The sequence below is a fragment of the Vanessa atalanta genome, chromosome 21, assembly GCF_905147765.1.
Source record: "Vanessa atalanta chromosome 21, ilVanAtal1.2, whole genome shotgun sequence".
Taxonomy (NCBI): domain Eukaryota; kingdom Metazoa; phylum Arthropoda; class Insecta; order Lepidoptera; family Nymphalidae; genus Vanessa; species Vanessa atalanta.
This window is the reverse complement of record NC_061891.1, coordinates 9,599,690-9,614,541: the sequence shown is the minus strand read 5'-3', so window position 1 is coordinate 9,614,541 and position 14,852 is coordinate 9,599,690. Positions and strand designations below refer to the sequence as shown.

General features: G+C 33.0%; 1 protein-coding gene across 1 annotated transcript; it reads right to left on the bottom strand.

The window, feature by feature from the left end:
• Positions 1 to 13,021: 13,021 nt before the first annotated feature.
• LOC125072233 lies at positions 13,022 to 14,137 on the bottom strand. Its single transcript, XM_047682756.1, has one exon. The coding sequence runs from the start codon at positions 14,135 to 14,137 to the stop codon at positions 13,022 to 13,024; it is 1,116 nt and encodes a 371-aa protein (XP_047538712.1).
• Between the last annotated feature and the right edge of the window lie 715 nt (positions 14,138 to 14,852).

Genomic DNA, 14,852 nt, shown 5'->3' with positions numbered 1-14,852 from the left:
CAGAACGATTCGAGATGTTTATATGTATAATTCATAATATAGTTAGCTTAACCGGAAAAGAGCAATATTTTTTCTTTTTATAATTTTATTTCAATCTATTATATAATACACCCTTCTTGTATCCGATTGGAGACGAGACGGTTAGCTAGTTGAAAATGAACGAAAAATTATCAGTGATGTAAGGTAAAATTCAAATTCATGGCAGAACATGATCACGAAATAACAACAAGTTACATGTGTCCGATATTGATAACAATAATTATAACATTAAATTCAAATGAAATACGTATCAGAATCGCGTATCAGTGTAAGTCAGATCAGATCTTTCAACAGAAGCGTATTTATTCTACAAATGTAATAGGCCTTGCTTTAAGTTTGTCATAAGTTTGTTTTTTAAATATAAATACTATTTCTTCTTTATTTAAAATTACAAACCAGTCGTATTAAGTATATTAAAATGTAAAACTGTCTCCAGAAACCATTGATCGATTAAATTCAACATGGTGATCATAGGCCCATGTAACGCCAATTTAAGTTTTTGTTTCACAGCTGTTTTATCATTTCTAAGAAAACAATTAATACTTAAAAAGTGTTGTTACGATTATAGTTGTATATTTTTTAATCATGGTATTAATATTTTACACGACTGTCTAAGAAAAATAAATAATATATTCCGATTCAACGTACATATGTGTACATATACATATATACCGTAACTTTTAACTGTCTGAACGAAATTGGATGTATTGTGTACATTTATCAAGTAACAGAATACATTAACTAATTCGTTCGGGGCAGTCGTGATTTTTTTTTTTATATAAACATACAAATATTTTAATTTACACATTAAAAGTCGATCAAAAATATGGTATTGGCTTTTATTGTTAAGTTAAATAATGACTTAACCGACTGGTATCATAATAATAAAACGGCACTAGTATAAATTAAACTATTATTGCATTTCATCATAGTATATAATATTACATATATTTTTGTATAATTATTAAAAATTATTGTTTCACGACTTTATAGTTTTATGTAACCCTTAAGTATATAATAAGTGGTGTGATGTACATTGGTGTGTGTGTTGATGGACCAATGAATTGAGCGGAAAGATTACTGTAACAATAAATAAACAGTTTTAAATATATTTGGTTTTATTTAACATTAATTAATACTTACAAAAGGGTTAGTCAAACTGTTTTGTCTGTTTTTGTTTCCTCTCAAACTTAATTCTACATTAACATCGATTTTGTATTACACTGATATTACTTCTGCTATGTTAAATAAATCGACTTGGTTGTAGAGTCTTGCGCAAACCCGTCTGGTTAAACCAATTATTCTAAGAAGTAATGAGATTTAGTATTGAGAGAATTAGTATTCCTTTTTAGATTAAAATTTAGTGTATCAATTTGAAGGGCGAGTGAGACAGTGGAACTACATGCACAAGTGACATAAAATATTGGTCCCCAAGGTTAGCGTGTATGTCTATGGGTGACTCTTTACTCCACTTATGACTGAAAAAAAACGTAGTAAATAAAATTAGTTTCTGCGATTTACAAGTAAAGTAAAAGACAGTACAGAATTTATTAATGACTCACATTTGGTTAAGGTCTGTTTTTTGAGTAGATGTTTTGGAGCTTGTTACCTCCTCCAATTTGGGTCAGTGCTCACGCGGCTCCAACCCGGTATATGAGCGATAGGTTCACATAATTTAGTGAGGCGAGCGGGGTTTAAACTCAGAACTTCGGAACCTGCCTATAGCCTAATTAATTAAGAAATTATTAATATTCCTATTCTTTTGAAGCTTGTGTTAGAAGTGGGGATGACTATAGTCCAAGGGGTCAGGATCCTGCGACTTTTTCATAGGAGGCCCGTAAACTATTTCGCTATTTCAATGTCTCTTATAAAACTAAGGTATATTATGTGAAGTGTCTTTGAATTATCCTTCACATATATTTAAGAGTACAATGCACGTCTGTTTCGTTGTTAGTTTTAAAATGCCCTCGAGACATTTAAGATGTCACGATGTCTTGCATCGCGCAACCGGAGATAGGTTTTAAGTGTTATGTGTAAAATTACATAAATATGTATTTTATAATGTCGATTATAAAACTCAAATTTGTTTCACCAAAGTTTGGTTCTTATGAAAATAGAGAATAAACTTTTGTCAAGTAAATAAAAAGTAATTTGTAAGTATTCAAAATTATATCAGTTTTAAAGAAATGATTTAAATAAAAAAAAAAAAACTTGGTCTTTATATCGACTTTAGACAATCTCGTATTATAGCTTTGTTCACTCAAGAAGGCGCGCCTCTACGTTAAATTAATATCAGCGTGCATTAAGCCTCATTTACACGAGACGAGTTTCTCGAACGCGAGCGGTGAAAAATCATCAGCGCTTATCCTGCGAGAACCCTCCATACGATCCTCTTCTGTAATTGTTTATATAATGATTAAAAGTGGTAGCTTTAAAGGGATCAGCCTTTTCAATTATTAAGACTACATGCATTTATGACTTGCCAAAACAATTTTCGACTCAAATCGCTTTGTATTAATTTTCAATGAGATGCACCATTCGTGACTTATATTTTCGACGATGATCGTACATAAGAAAAAAAAAAAATGTAAAAATTGGGTACGCAAGACAATGTAAATTAATGGGAAAGGTATCTTCTAATTCTGGTTTTAGGTAAGCTGGTATTTGACATCTTAGGTTTGTACCTTTTCTTTAAATTAAAAAACCGCTTTGGTGACAAATGACAATCTGTATTATCTTCTAATATCACAGATTGTTAGAAGTTCAAAGTGAATTTCTTTATAAAACCATTTTCTGTGCCAATTTTGAAGGGTTCCTTCAGTTTTTTTTCTTTCGTATATAAAATCTCATGTGACACTTCTGTCACATGAGATTTTACACAAACCTACAAGTAAGAGTGCGCCTAGTTCTACCAAAGACATATTACTGTTACGAAAATCGAATGGCGAAATTCGTACGATTTGTTTACATACGCAGTCACCGAAGAGAGTTTATGGGGAGATCCTTACTTTCGAGAGACGAAAGTCGCACCGTTTATGGTAGAAAAAACTGCTGCTTGCATGCGAGAATCTCTCCTTGTGTATCTTCGGCTTTAGGATGACTCAGTTAACAGTAAAAAACTACAAATTAGTTCATAATATGATTATGTGTGTTTGAGTTGTACGTGTAGCTTAATGTGGATGGGCGCGCCATTGTGACTGAATATTTCTATAGATATAAAAAATAATCAACAATAAAATTGAGCTATTTTATTTTTAAGCAATTTTTCTCCTAATAGTACTTTATTTGTACAATAATTAACGTTCGATTAAGATATCAGAATGATAGTACTACCTAAATAAATAATTATAACAATCAAATTATTCTACAAAAACTTTTATCAATTTTTCCAAACGTAACCGCCTAATAATCTGTAATTCACGTTACAGTATAACTCTAATTTAGGGTTTTAAATCCTGATAAGTAATCAAAAGTTGGCCGTAATAAAAAGCTAGAATGAAATTCATTCTCCATAAACCTTGACGTAAATTAAAAAAAAAACGATCACGGAATAAAAAAACAGCAATTACTAGTAATTTCGTTCGACTAATTACAGAAATAATCGCAGCTAGGACGACCATAAAAGTATTTTCATCCAAGGACATCAGTAATTAAATTATTATTATTATTAACGGAAAAGTCTAATCGTATGGTAAATTGAATTAAATTGACGACGTTATTTTTTTAATTTACTTTGACACGTTCGATCTAAGATTGCAGGGCCAGCAAAAAATTTTCATGTGCTTAATTTTTGCTCATAGTTGATGAACTAATCTATCAAGGAAAACATCGTTAAATGTATTCTTAATTTGATGAGGTACCTTCCAAAACAAAGCTCTACCACCAAGTAAAATTGAGTGTAAATCCACCAACCACCGGTCTGACAGTGGTTTACTTGTCAGCGATACCTAAACACTTTACCCTCGGAAATTTAACCACAAAGCTCAAGATTTGCAGCCACAGTACTGGCCCATAAGATGGCCAGTATAATTCAAATTTTAATTAAAAAGTTTGTAAATTAATTTAAATTTAATGTAAACGAAATCTTATCCCTCTATTCATTAGAATTATTGTGCAGCTTAATACATTGAAATGAGCGAAACGAAAATAGAAAAAATCAATTAGGAAAAAGACAAAGTTCTGAGAGTTTGACGTTTAATTTATATTCAAGTTCACGTCGTTTGAAATGGACGGATCTTTATTAAAATAATAAACAATGAAGAAGTCGTCGACGTGGATTTCAATGAAAACTTTTTGTCATCAATTCGCGATCCAAAAATTTAGGTTGTGATACTGCCTGCCAAGAAAAACCGAGAAAAAATATATAAACACGGACTACATCGCAGGACATATAGCACGGACAGCTCTATGGAAGTACAATATAGTAATAAAGAAAAAAAAAATAAGCATCACTGTTATTTTGTTTTTGAGTATTTTGTATTTTTGTAGCATAAAAAACAAATTGACGTCGAATACATCTCTGGTTTAACTACATTTATTAATTAACTATATATATTTTTGTGATGACAACTAATCAAAACAGTATAGGTTTACTATTTTTGTGATGCATGGAATGATAATTTTATCTATCCTAATTACTCAATATCTATTGATAATGCATTTTTTTTTTATAAATAAAATAGGCGTGTCAATGATATGAATGAATAGATTTTTGCACGGTATTGGAAATATAAACCATTCTCTATATCGTCAAACCACCTTGAGGACTCAAAGTCAAAGTCAAAGTCAAAGTCTAAAATCTTTATTCAATATAGAAGTGTTTACACTTGCTTATTGATAGTCAAAAATCTACCACCGGTTCGGAATTTAGCACCTCGGACCTGAGAAGAACAGGCGAAAGAAACTTTTTTTTGTTTTTTTTTTTTTTTCACTACTAAACTACTAAGACTAAGATGATATGTCCGTTATGCCTGAAGTTACAGTAGCTCACTCATCTTTGACATTTTTTTTAATATTAATATCGGATGAGTGAGTGGTATACCGAGACCTGTTTACACAAAGCCCTATCACCAATTTACAATCACCCTATCAGCTATGACTCACCCATGAAGGGTTCCGTAGCAGCAAGTAACAAGGTTTATGTTTATGAAATTAAATGTTCTTTTTTTTATATTTGAGTTGATTGAATAAAAGGTAAAGGTATTGCGGTTTTCGATTTATGAGGTATTAAAAAAAAACTACTTACTAGATCTCGTTCAAACTAATTTTGGGTGGAAGTTTTCATGGTAATGTGTATCATATATTATTTTTAGTTTTATCATTCTCTTACTTTAGAAGTTACAAGACCCCCCCCCCCTTTTACTCACTACTCACATTTTACCACTTTGAAAGTGTCTCTAGGGCAAACTATTCAGATTAGAAAAAAAATGATATGAGAAACCTCATTATCATTTTTGAAGACCTATCCATCAATACCCCACACAGGGTTTGATGAAAAAAAAATTTTTGAGTTTCACAGTTTTTGCGGTTCACAGAATACATCTACTTACCAATTTTCAACAGTATAGTTCTCATAGTTCCGGAAAAAAGTGGCTGTGACATACGGACGGACAGACAGACAAACAGACATGACGAATCTATAAGGGTTCCGTTTTTTGTCCTTTGGCTACGGAACCCTAAAAAAATAGTAAAGAAAACAGTAAATTACATAATATATAACATTCTCACGTCATGCTAATGACGTAACCTAAATTCTATCATCCAAAACATTACCCATCTCTAATCTAATCTCGTTTTCACGCAGGAAAGTGGACGAAATGGTCCCAAACTCAATTAGTGTTGACCCGAATGTGTATTCTTCAGGCGCTACCCTCAAAAAATCCTTTCTCATTTAATTTGTTCAGGTAACAAGTATAAGTGCTTCTGTTTTTAAAGTGAACTTGTTACGTTTTGTTTTCTTTGGTTATAATAAGAAATTAAGTCTTGTTTTTTTGTTTTTTGCCGAAGAAAAATATCGAGGCGGTTAAGGATTTAATGGATACTGGTTGTCGCACGTGGCTTTGCTCGCATTTTAGAGGTTGGTCGTTATGTGTTAGATACAAAAAGTAATTAATAAAAATAAAATTTTAAATTAAAATTAAAAAATATATATAAAATAAATTATTAAATTTTAAGGATTCAAGATTCAGTCGGTTGTCCACATTTCACGAGTGAGATCAAGTGAGATCGAGTGAGATATAAAGTGAAATCTTACAGAATCGGACTAGTGATCAATAAAAAGTTATATTTATTGATAGGTAAATCAGCTACAACAGCTGCGATTTTGTTTCATAAAAACGAAATTAGTTATCGCCTGTGGCCTCGTTCGTATTTTAGGTATCAGGTTTAACGTATATGTAATAGCCTTTTACCTTCCTTGGTATTAAAGCTTGCTGCAAACCAAATTTCATCAAATTTGATTCTGTGTTTCAGCCGTGAAAGCTAAAATTATAAATTATGAAACATTTTATCTAAAAGGATTAACGTATCTGGTATTTTTTGTAATTTTAATCTAGGAAATCAGACAAAGAAATGTGCTATGTTTATAGTGACAATATATTGCATGAAACCTTCGGCATATACTGACAGTGACTGACATCACACTGTGAATAATAGCACCAATTGTCACTTTCACATTTTTTTATAAAACCACCTCTCTGCTAAGGATTCTAAGGATGTCTTTTAGAAAGAAGAAGTTTAGAGCTTAGCACATTTTCCACTGAGCTTTTAATTATGAAACAATTATCAATAAATAATAAATAAATATAAAGTTTTATCAAATTCGGTTCAGTGGCTTGGCCTTAGAAGACCAACAGACAGAGTTACTTCGTGTGTATAATATTATTAAAGATTATGTATGTATTCAGCAATTAACGTGAAGTGACCTAATGGTCTCCATTTTCTTTTTCATAAAACGGAAGGGTTACCGAAATTACACCGTCCCTAATTATGTGACTAAATTAAAAGTATATTACTTTATTCGGGCTTTTAGGAGCACTTTTAAATTTACATTTTACAGGAATATATCAAATTATACCTTCTTTTATTATGGCTACCGCTGAGAAATACTGGCAATAAACTCAGCGGTTACTCTTTTCCACGCTTTCTTATAATCTATTTAATTGAGTTGAGTAATGAATATTATTTGTTAATGATAATGAACAAAAGATTTTTATTTACTAGTTTAATTGGCAAAGTTAAAAATCGTAGCGGTAAATAATATTATTTTTAAAATGAAGCTCTACAATTTTCGGAACGACTTCCTCACAAAGTCCTGGCAGTGCAGCTCTCTCTGTTTTACACCACGCAGTGGGGGATTCAGAAGTAAATCTCACAGTGTAGGCCGCCGATTGACTCTTTTATACATTTGTCGCTCTCAAATTTTTCCGGTAGTTCTTTAAGATTCTGTGAATATTATATTGTTATCGCCTGTTACCGGTAATTGTCGAAACTGACCTGTATGTCTTATAATATGACTAAAACTTGAAAAATGCTTAAATTTGGTCGAAACTCTGAATAATATCGCCATATTTTTGAGATGTCTTCTGTGTTGCTTTTTGTGTGTCTGTCTTCAATTTGTATATTTTTTATTTTATTTTTGTGTACCTGCGTTTTTCTATTACCAGACAGCTTCTCGATTTAAATTTTTTAGGGTTGTTATTTGTCTTCGGGGATTTTGGATTCCTCGGGTGGTCTGGATGGTCATAATTTCATATCATCATATATTATCAACTATCAATACCTTACCCGTTTGTACGTGGCTTAAAGGACAAAGGTGATGGTCGCAGTAAATATTTTGCGCGATTCAGAAATACTAAATACGACGTACGAATACAGGTAGTTCAATCTTTTGCTGACAGCGTAAAAATGTTATGAATATTTTCAGCTATTTTAACGATATTTTTTTTAAAGTTTGTAAATACAATACGAACGATATTTTTATTTGATTAAATATTGAAAAAAGTATTTTAAAAAAAAAATCATGTTAGTGAACATTTTGATACTCTCGAGAGTAGATGATATATGCCGAAGGTTTTATGCAATGTATTGTCACTGTAAACATAGCACATTTCTTTGTCTGATTTCCCAGATTAAAATTACAAAAATGCCAGGTACGTCAATCCTTTTAGATAAAATGTTTCAACAAAAAATAAATGTTATATCAATATCGAATCTGAAATGAAATATAATAAAAATTTTATGTTTGTTAAATGTACCAACAAATATTTTCATGTATTGAATTTCGTTACAAATTTCACTAGACATTTTCGGATGATGTAAAACGTTTCCTGAATTCCTGACATGAATCTTAACTTTGCTTCAAATATTTCGGTTTCCTACACGAAATGTGCATGGCTATTATATTCTAAGAGAGCAGAGATGAATCTGTGATATGTGAATTGAATGGAGCTTGTGAATATTAAACAAACATCATATGTTTAAGCCGGCGAGAATAATAACATCAATGGTCACTTTCCAATTTTTTTATAAAGCGACCTTCTGTCTTCTGTCTTTTAGAAAGAAAATGTTTAGAGCTTAGCAGATTATCCACTGAGCTGATCCAATGCCAAAGCTTAATTTCATCGAACACACACAGGTCACTGTATGCCATAATTCTGAATTCTCCTGGACTGAGCCCAGAGTACATCTGCAAATCTACTATTGTGAAAAAATCAGTGAGTAGTAGAAAGACGTTTTTTAAACCACGCCCCATTAAATTAATATATATGTGTGCGTAGTTAATTAATGTTAAAACCTTTTAAAATCATAATCTCTATTATTTTTAATTAATTTCTTTAATCAAATTCAATTTAAATGTATTTTTTTAATAACCTAACAAAATAAGCGAAATAAAATACAGCCCAGGAGATAATATCATAATTTTGAAGATGTCTTCAACTCTGCTGATAATCATGCTTTTAGGTGTGATTTTTGATTAGATATCTATACTATTGTCATAAATGCGAAAGTAACTTGTCTGTTACGGTTTCTAGACTAAACCACTGAACCCAATTTGATGAAATTTGTTATATAGCAAGCTTTAGCCCCAAAGAAGGACATATGCTACATTTTATACGTAACATGACGACAACCCTTAAAACACGAATGAAGCTGCGGGCGGCTACCATGATTATCATCATTATAGCTGTCCCTGTGTATGCTTTGATCTTTAAAATTACCCAACGGATTTTGATGCGGTTTTTTTTAATAGATAGATTAATTCAAGAGATAGGTGTATATGTATAATATATGCACAATATAGTAGAAAAATACTGATAATTTAAGAGGTTTCTGAAGTTATGTCGTAAACAAACACATTTTTGCGCTTACATTGCAGCCGCTGGCTGAACCCTACGAGATAGATCAAATTCATATGCAACAGTATTGTACACCTTAAAAAGGTCTTTAAAAAAGTCCACTGTGGTATATGTCTATCTCTTAGGGATAGCCCACAACAACCATTTTTTATCCTTTACATTTTACGAGAAATAACGACTTATATTCGAAGCGATTTTAAGCAATATAGCATTAATCCATATCCAATAAAGTACCTTAAATACATTGAGCATTAAATAAAGATTAATATGGCCTTTTACAGCATGTAATTGAAATGAATATTTTCGAAGATATTACAGATTTAAAACGCAGGGACATAGCGGTATGTATTGTCGAATGACAAAAAGCTATGAACTTTGTATGTAATGACATTCTGTAGTATATTTTCAGTGTTTTCGGGCCGGGTCACTAGTCATATATAAATTGATAATATTCACTTGAATAATTTACCATGTAAATAATATAGCCAAGGTCTCAGAGGTTAAATCACGTAAATCTTAAATGGAGGGTTCAGTCCCGCACCATGTGTTTCGTGTGTGTTTATAATTTATTTCATGTAAGTGTCAAATGGAAATCTACCACATGACAACCAACATGGATGGCAGGCTTGTGTAGATAAACAAATAAATAAAATTATTTGATGTGAATATTTTTATCTATTCAAATTTTCAAACTTAGTAAATACGAGTACTTAAATCCCGCGTCAAGGTTTTATAAAATACAAGCTGTGCCCGTGACTTCGTGCGCGTTGTTTTCAATTTAAGTTATTTGGATATTATAGCGTGATTTTATTTTTATTCTTTATATAATTCTAAAATAAAAGTACTTTGTTACTCCTTATAACATCCGCTATTTGCCAGTGAAAGTCCCGTCGAAATCGGTTCAGCTGTTCCAGAGATTAGCCGGAACAAACAAGCAGACAGACAGACTGAAAAAATTGTAAATAATGTTATTTTGGTATATGTACCGTGTACACATACATATGCATTTAGTAAAAATGGGTTATTTTGATATTACAAACAGACACTCCAATTTTATTATATGTACCTATAGATAAATACATTCTGTCTAATGTGAAATGACGTTATAAGTTAACAGTAAAAGTTTTAGTGTAAAAATTATTTCTTTTCTTTTTAGCGCATGAAGATAAAAGCTTGTTTTTAAAAAGTTTTATCTTTACTAATATTATAAACTCGAAAATATCTTGTGTGTTACCTTTTCACTAACACCGCTGAACTAATATAGATGAAATTTGGTTTGAAGATAGTTCTCTTTGTCTTTGTCTTTTTAATTCACCTCGTAGTGGTAAAATACGGGATGACGGTTTGTATGCTAAGAGTAAAGTTATACGTCCATAAAGCCGCAAGTTCAGCTAGTTTTATTCAATCGCTTATCGGACGTGCATATGCTGTTAAGTCAACCTACATTGGCACTGCAAGAAATAAGAGCCATTCCATAAATCGATAATGCGCCACCAAGCTTGGGAGCTAAGATATGTCCGTACTGCTGGCAGCTACACTGGCACACTCAAAAAAAAACTCTAAACTATTAAATAATTTGATATAAAATTAGTACATTTTTTATGAACTATTCTTGATATGGAACTGGGTATGTATTTCCGTTCGTTAATCCATATATCTATTGCCAACTACAAGTAAAATAATTTAATATCTATGTTATGAAATCTAGCGACAAAAATACGCATAAATTTTAAGAAACCACGTGTGATTATGGTAATTAAATTAAACAGTGTTATTTTAATAATACCTTTAAAATCGAGCGTTAAATATTTTCAAGACTGTAATATTTCTTCCGAAATACAAACAGGCGTCGTCAGTTCGAAAACGTTTTCGTATCATAATTATGTTCTTGTGTTAATTTATTACATGAAAATGAAATTCAAGTTTAAATTATTCATGCAAATGGACTAAATTTAAAGTGGGTGAGGAACTACGAAGCGCTGCTTTTTATATGATTATATTAAATAGTAAAATCTCCTACAAAACGCGTTGCATCGTCTGGTATAAGTTTCATGTACAATATTTTTTCAAATGTGTCACTTGATGATCATTAGCAGCCCGTAAATGTCCCACTGCTGGGATAAAGGCCTCCTCTCCCTTTGAGGAGAAGGTTTGGAGCATATTCCACCACGCTGCTCCAATGCAGGTTGGCGGAATACACATGTGGCAGAATTTCTTTGAAATTAGACACAAGCAGGTTTCCTCACGATGTTTTCCTTCACCGCCGAGCACGAGATGAATTATAAACACAAATTAAGCACATGAAATTTCAGAGGTGCCTGCCTGGGTTTGAACCCGAAATCATCGGTTAAGATGCACGCGTTCTAGCCACTGGGCCATCTCGGCTCACTTGATGATCAATACAACTCAACAGTGCTGTAAGAACTTACTATTTCTTATAGCCAACCTTGGTAATTAACTTGTACCTGTAGTTACACTAGCTCACTCACTCTTTAAACCGGAACACAATAATACTGCTGTTTGGTGGTAGAATATCTGATGACTACCACCAAGTAAACCAAGTTTCTAGTATAGATTGGTATATAAGAGCAACGGTTTATAATTATACATGAACACACATGTTTACCGGATTCAAATCACTGAACAATCTTGGTTTACATCTAGTCACGTCCTTAGCCACGAACTGGTTAGCATGGGATAATTCTGATTACCAAGTAATTGTATCACGTGTGTCCAATTATTTGAATAGTGAGCCGAGATGGCCCAGTGGTTAGAACGCGTACATCTTAAGCGATGATTTCGGGTTCAAACCCAGGCAAGCACCATTGAATTTCATGTGCTTAAATCATGTTTATAATTCATCTCGTGCTCGGCGGTGAAAGAAAACATCGTGAGGAAACCTGCATGTGTTGAAATTCAACGAAATTCTGCCACACGTGTATTCCATCAACCCGCATTGGAGCACCGTGGTGGAATACGCTCCAAGCCTTCTCCTCAAAGGGAGAGGAGGCCTTAGCCCAGCTGTGGGAAATTTACAGATTGCTAATGTAATGTGTCCAATTATAATACATGCATTGTATTTAGTTCATTGATCGTTTAAAATAAGAATTTTAGGGTAAGTTGGCTCAAACGTAGTCCTGAGCTGTGTCTATGTATGTCTTTTGATCTGAGTGTTGAAGGTCAATATTGCTTATTTGATAGATAAGGTAGATTAGAGTTGGTTGGTTCAGTTCAGATTTGGGATGGTTTACTTTTATTGTTTTTGTGAGTTTTGTTGATTTTTTTTTTAATTGTTAAAGAGAGTTTAATAAGAGCAAATTCATTCAGAAAAAGATGCTAGGTAACATGATCGCTTGTATGATAATGATTCATTGCTATTGTTTAATATTTTTTTATCTAATTTATTCAAACTAGTGGCGAAACTCAGCGTTCATTCGAAAGATTTTTTAGGAATTTCGAAACCTATGACGGATATTGTTTTGATTTTATTTCATTGTAAATTGCAAGTTGTTTCTGCTTGGGCCAAATGATGAACAACAATGGACTGTATAACTGTTTATTGGCACAACTGTGAGTTTACAAAAATGATGTACATATGTATACTACACACGGTGACTCCGGTAATGCTAATGAGCTAGCTCGTCTGTCGACCGCGGTGGGGCGCTCATCTCCCCCGTCCCGCGCTGATCCTTAACATGCCCCCCGACGTTGAAATCTTGGGTTTCAACAGCCTCATTGATTGGTAGTGGACAAATTTTATTGAATGCTCGTCTTGTCAGGCCTTTAGTGGTTTCTATGTCTGCAACACGATTAACTCCGTCAGGACCTGGGAACACTCGACGAACTCGTCCAAGGCTCCACTTCAACGGAGGCAGTGCATCATCCTTGATCACGACCATTGTCCCTTCCTTCAGATCGCCCTTAGAAGTCTTCCACTTGGTCCTTTGTTGAAGTTCAGACACGTACTCCTTCTGCCAGCGTATCCAAAAATTCTGACGTACCTGTTCTACTAGTTCCCAACGTTGTAGTCTATTGGGATTTACGTTGATTAGGCTAGATGTAGGCAGCGCTGTTAAAGGACGTCCAACTAGAAAATGACCAGGAGTGAGAGGAGTAAGGTCGTTAGGATCTGAGGAAATTGGTGATAGAGGACGAGAATTCAATATTGATTCTATTTGAACTAAAACTGTATATAATTCTTCAAATGTTAAACGAGCGTTTCCTAATACTCTCAATAGATGGTATTTAACAGATTTAACGCCCGCCTCCCATATGCCTCCAAAATGAGGAGTATAGGCGGGTATGAACTTAAAGTCTATGCCTTCGTTTGCCATATACTGAGCTAAATTTAGAGATTCTTGTTTTAAGAAATTCTGAATTTCATTTTTAGCCCCAACAAATTGTGTACCATTATCAGAAAATATAATGGAGGGCTTGGATCGCCGAGCAATGAACCTACGTAACGCAGCAATATACGTTTCCTTTGTTAAATCGGTAACCAATTCTAAATGTAATGCCTTTGTAGTGAAACAGACAAAGACAGCAATATACACCTTGATAGTTTTAGATCCACGTCCTTTCCTATCGGCAGCTTGTAAAGGACCGCAGTAATCTACGCCTGTTGTTTGAAACGGGTAACCTGGGTCGAGTCGCTGCTCCGGCAACTGACCCATGATAGGGTTAATCGTTTGAGCTTTCATTCTGAAACACTTGTAGCATTTGTGTGCGATCTGTTTAGCCATATTGCGACCACCTATAGGCCAAAATTGTTGCCTTAAAGATGATAAAAGAAGTTGTGGTGCTGCGTGAAACAATCTTAAATGTTCAAAAGTAAAAATTAGTTTTGTCAAAGGATGTTTGCATGAAATTAATACTGGATGTCTTTTATTATAGTCAAATTTTGAATTTTTTAATCTGCCACCTACCCTTAGTAGACCTGTTTCATCAAGAAACGGTGACAGGGAAATAAGATTATTTTTATTAGGTAAAGCTTGTTTATTGTACAAAAGTTTGTATTCGGGAAACGATTCAATTTGTGATTGTTTTAATAGTAAATTAAATGCGTTATCTAATTCTTGTGTATTCAATGGTCCAGATAATTTCTGGTTGCAATCATGAATTTTACAATTGTAAACAAATCTTAATGCAAAAGCCATTGTACGTTTAATTTTAGTTAATGTTGAAAATCTGTGAAAATCAATAAGCTGATTATTCTTGATTGCAATTGTTGATGCAACATGAGCTACAATTTCAGGTAAGTCATCTTTGTAATTTATGTTATTTTTAGGCCATTTACATTCCAACTCGTGCAAAAATGTTGGACCTGACCACCACAAATCCAAGGTATTTATTGATGCCAAGTTTATACCCCTTGTTAGCAGGTCAGCAGGGTTGTCATAAGTTGGAACATAACGCCATTCAAAAGTGTAAGTAAGTTCTTGTATTTCAGCAACACGA

What these genes read in the sequence shown, in the direction of transcription:
- LOC125072233 (XM_047682756.1), bottom strand. Translation starts at nt 14,137, where the DNA reads ATGGCTAAACAGATCGCACACAAATGCTACAAGTGTTTCAGAATGAAA.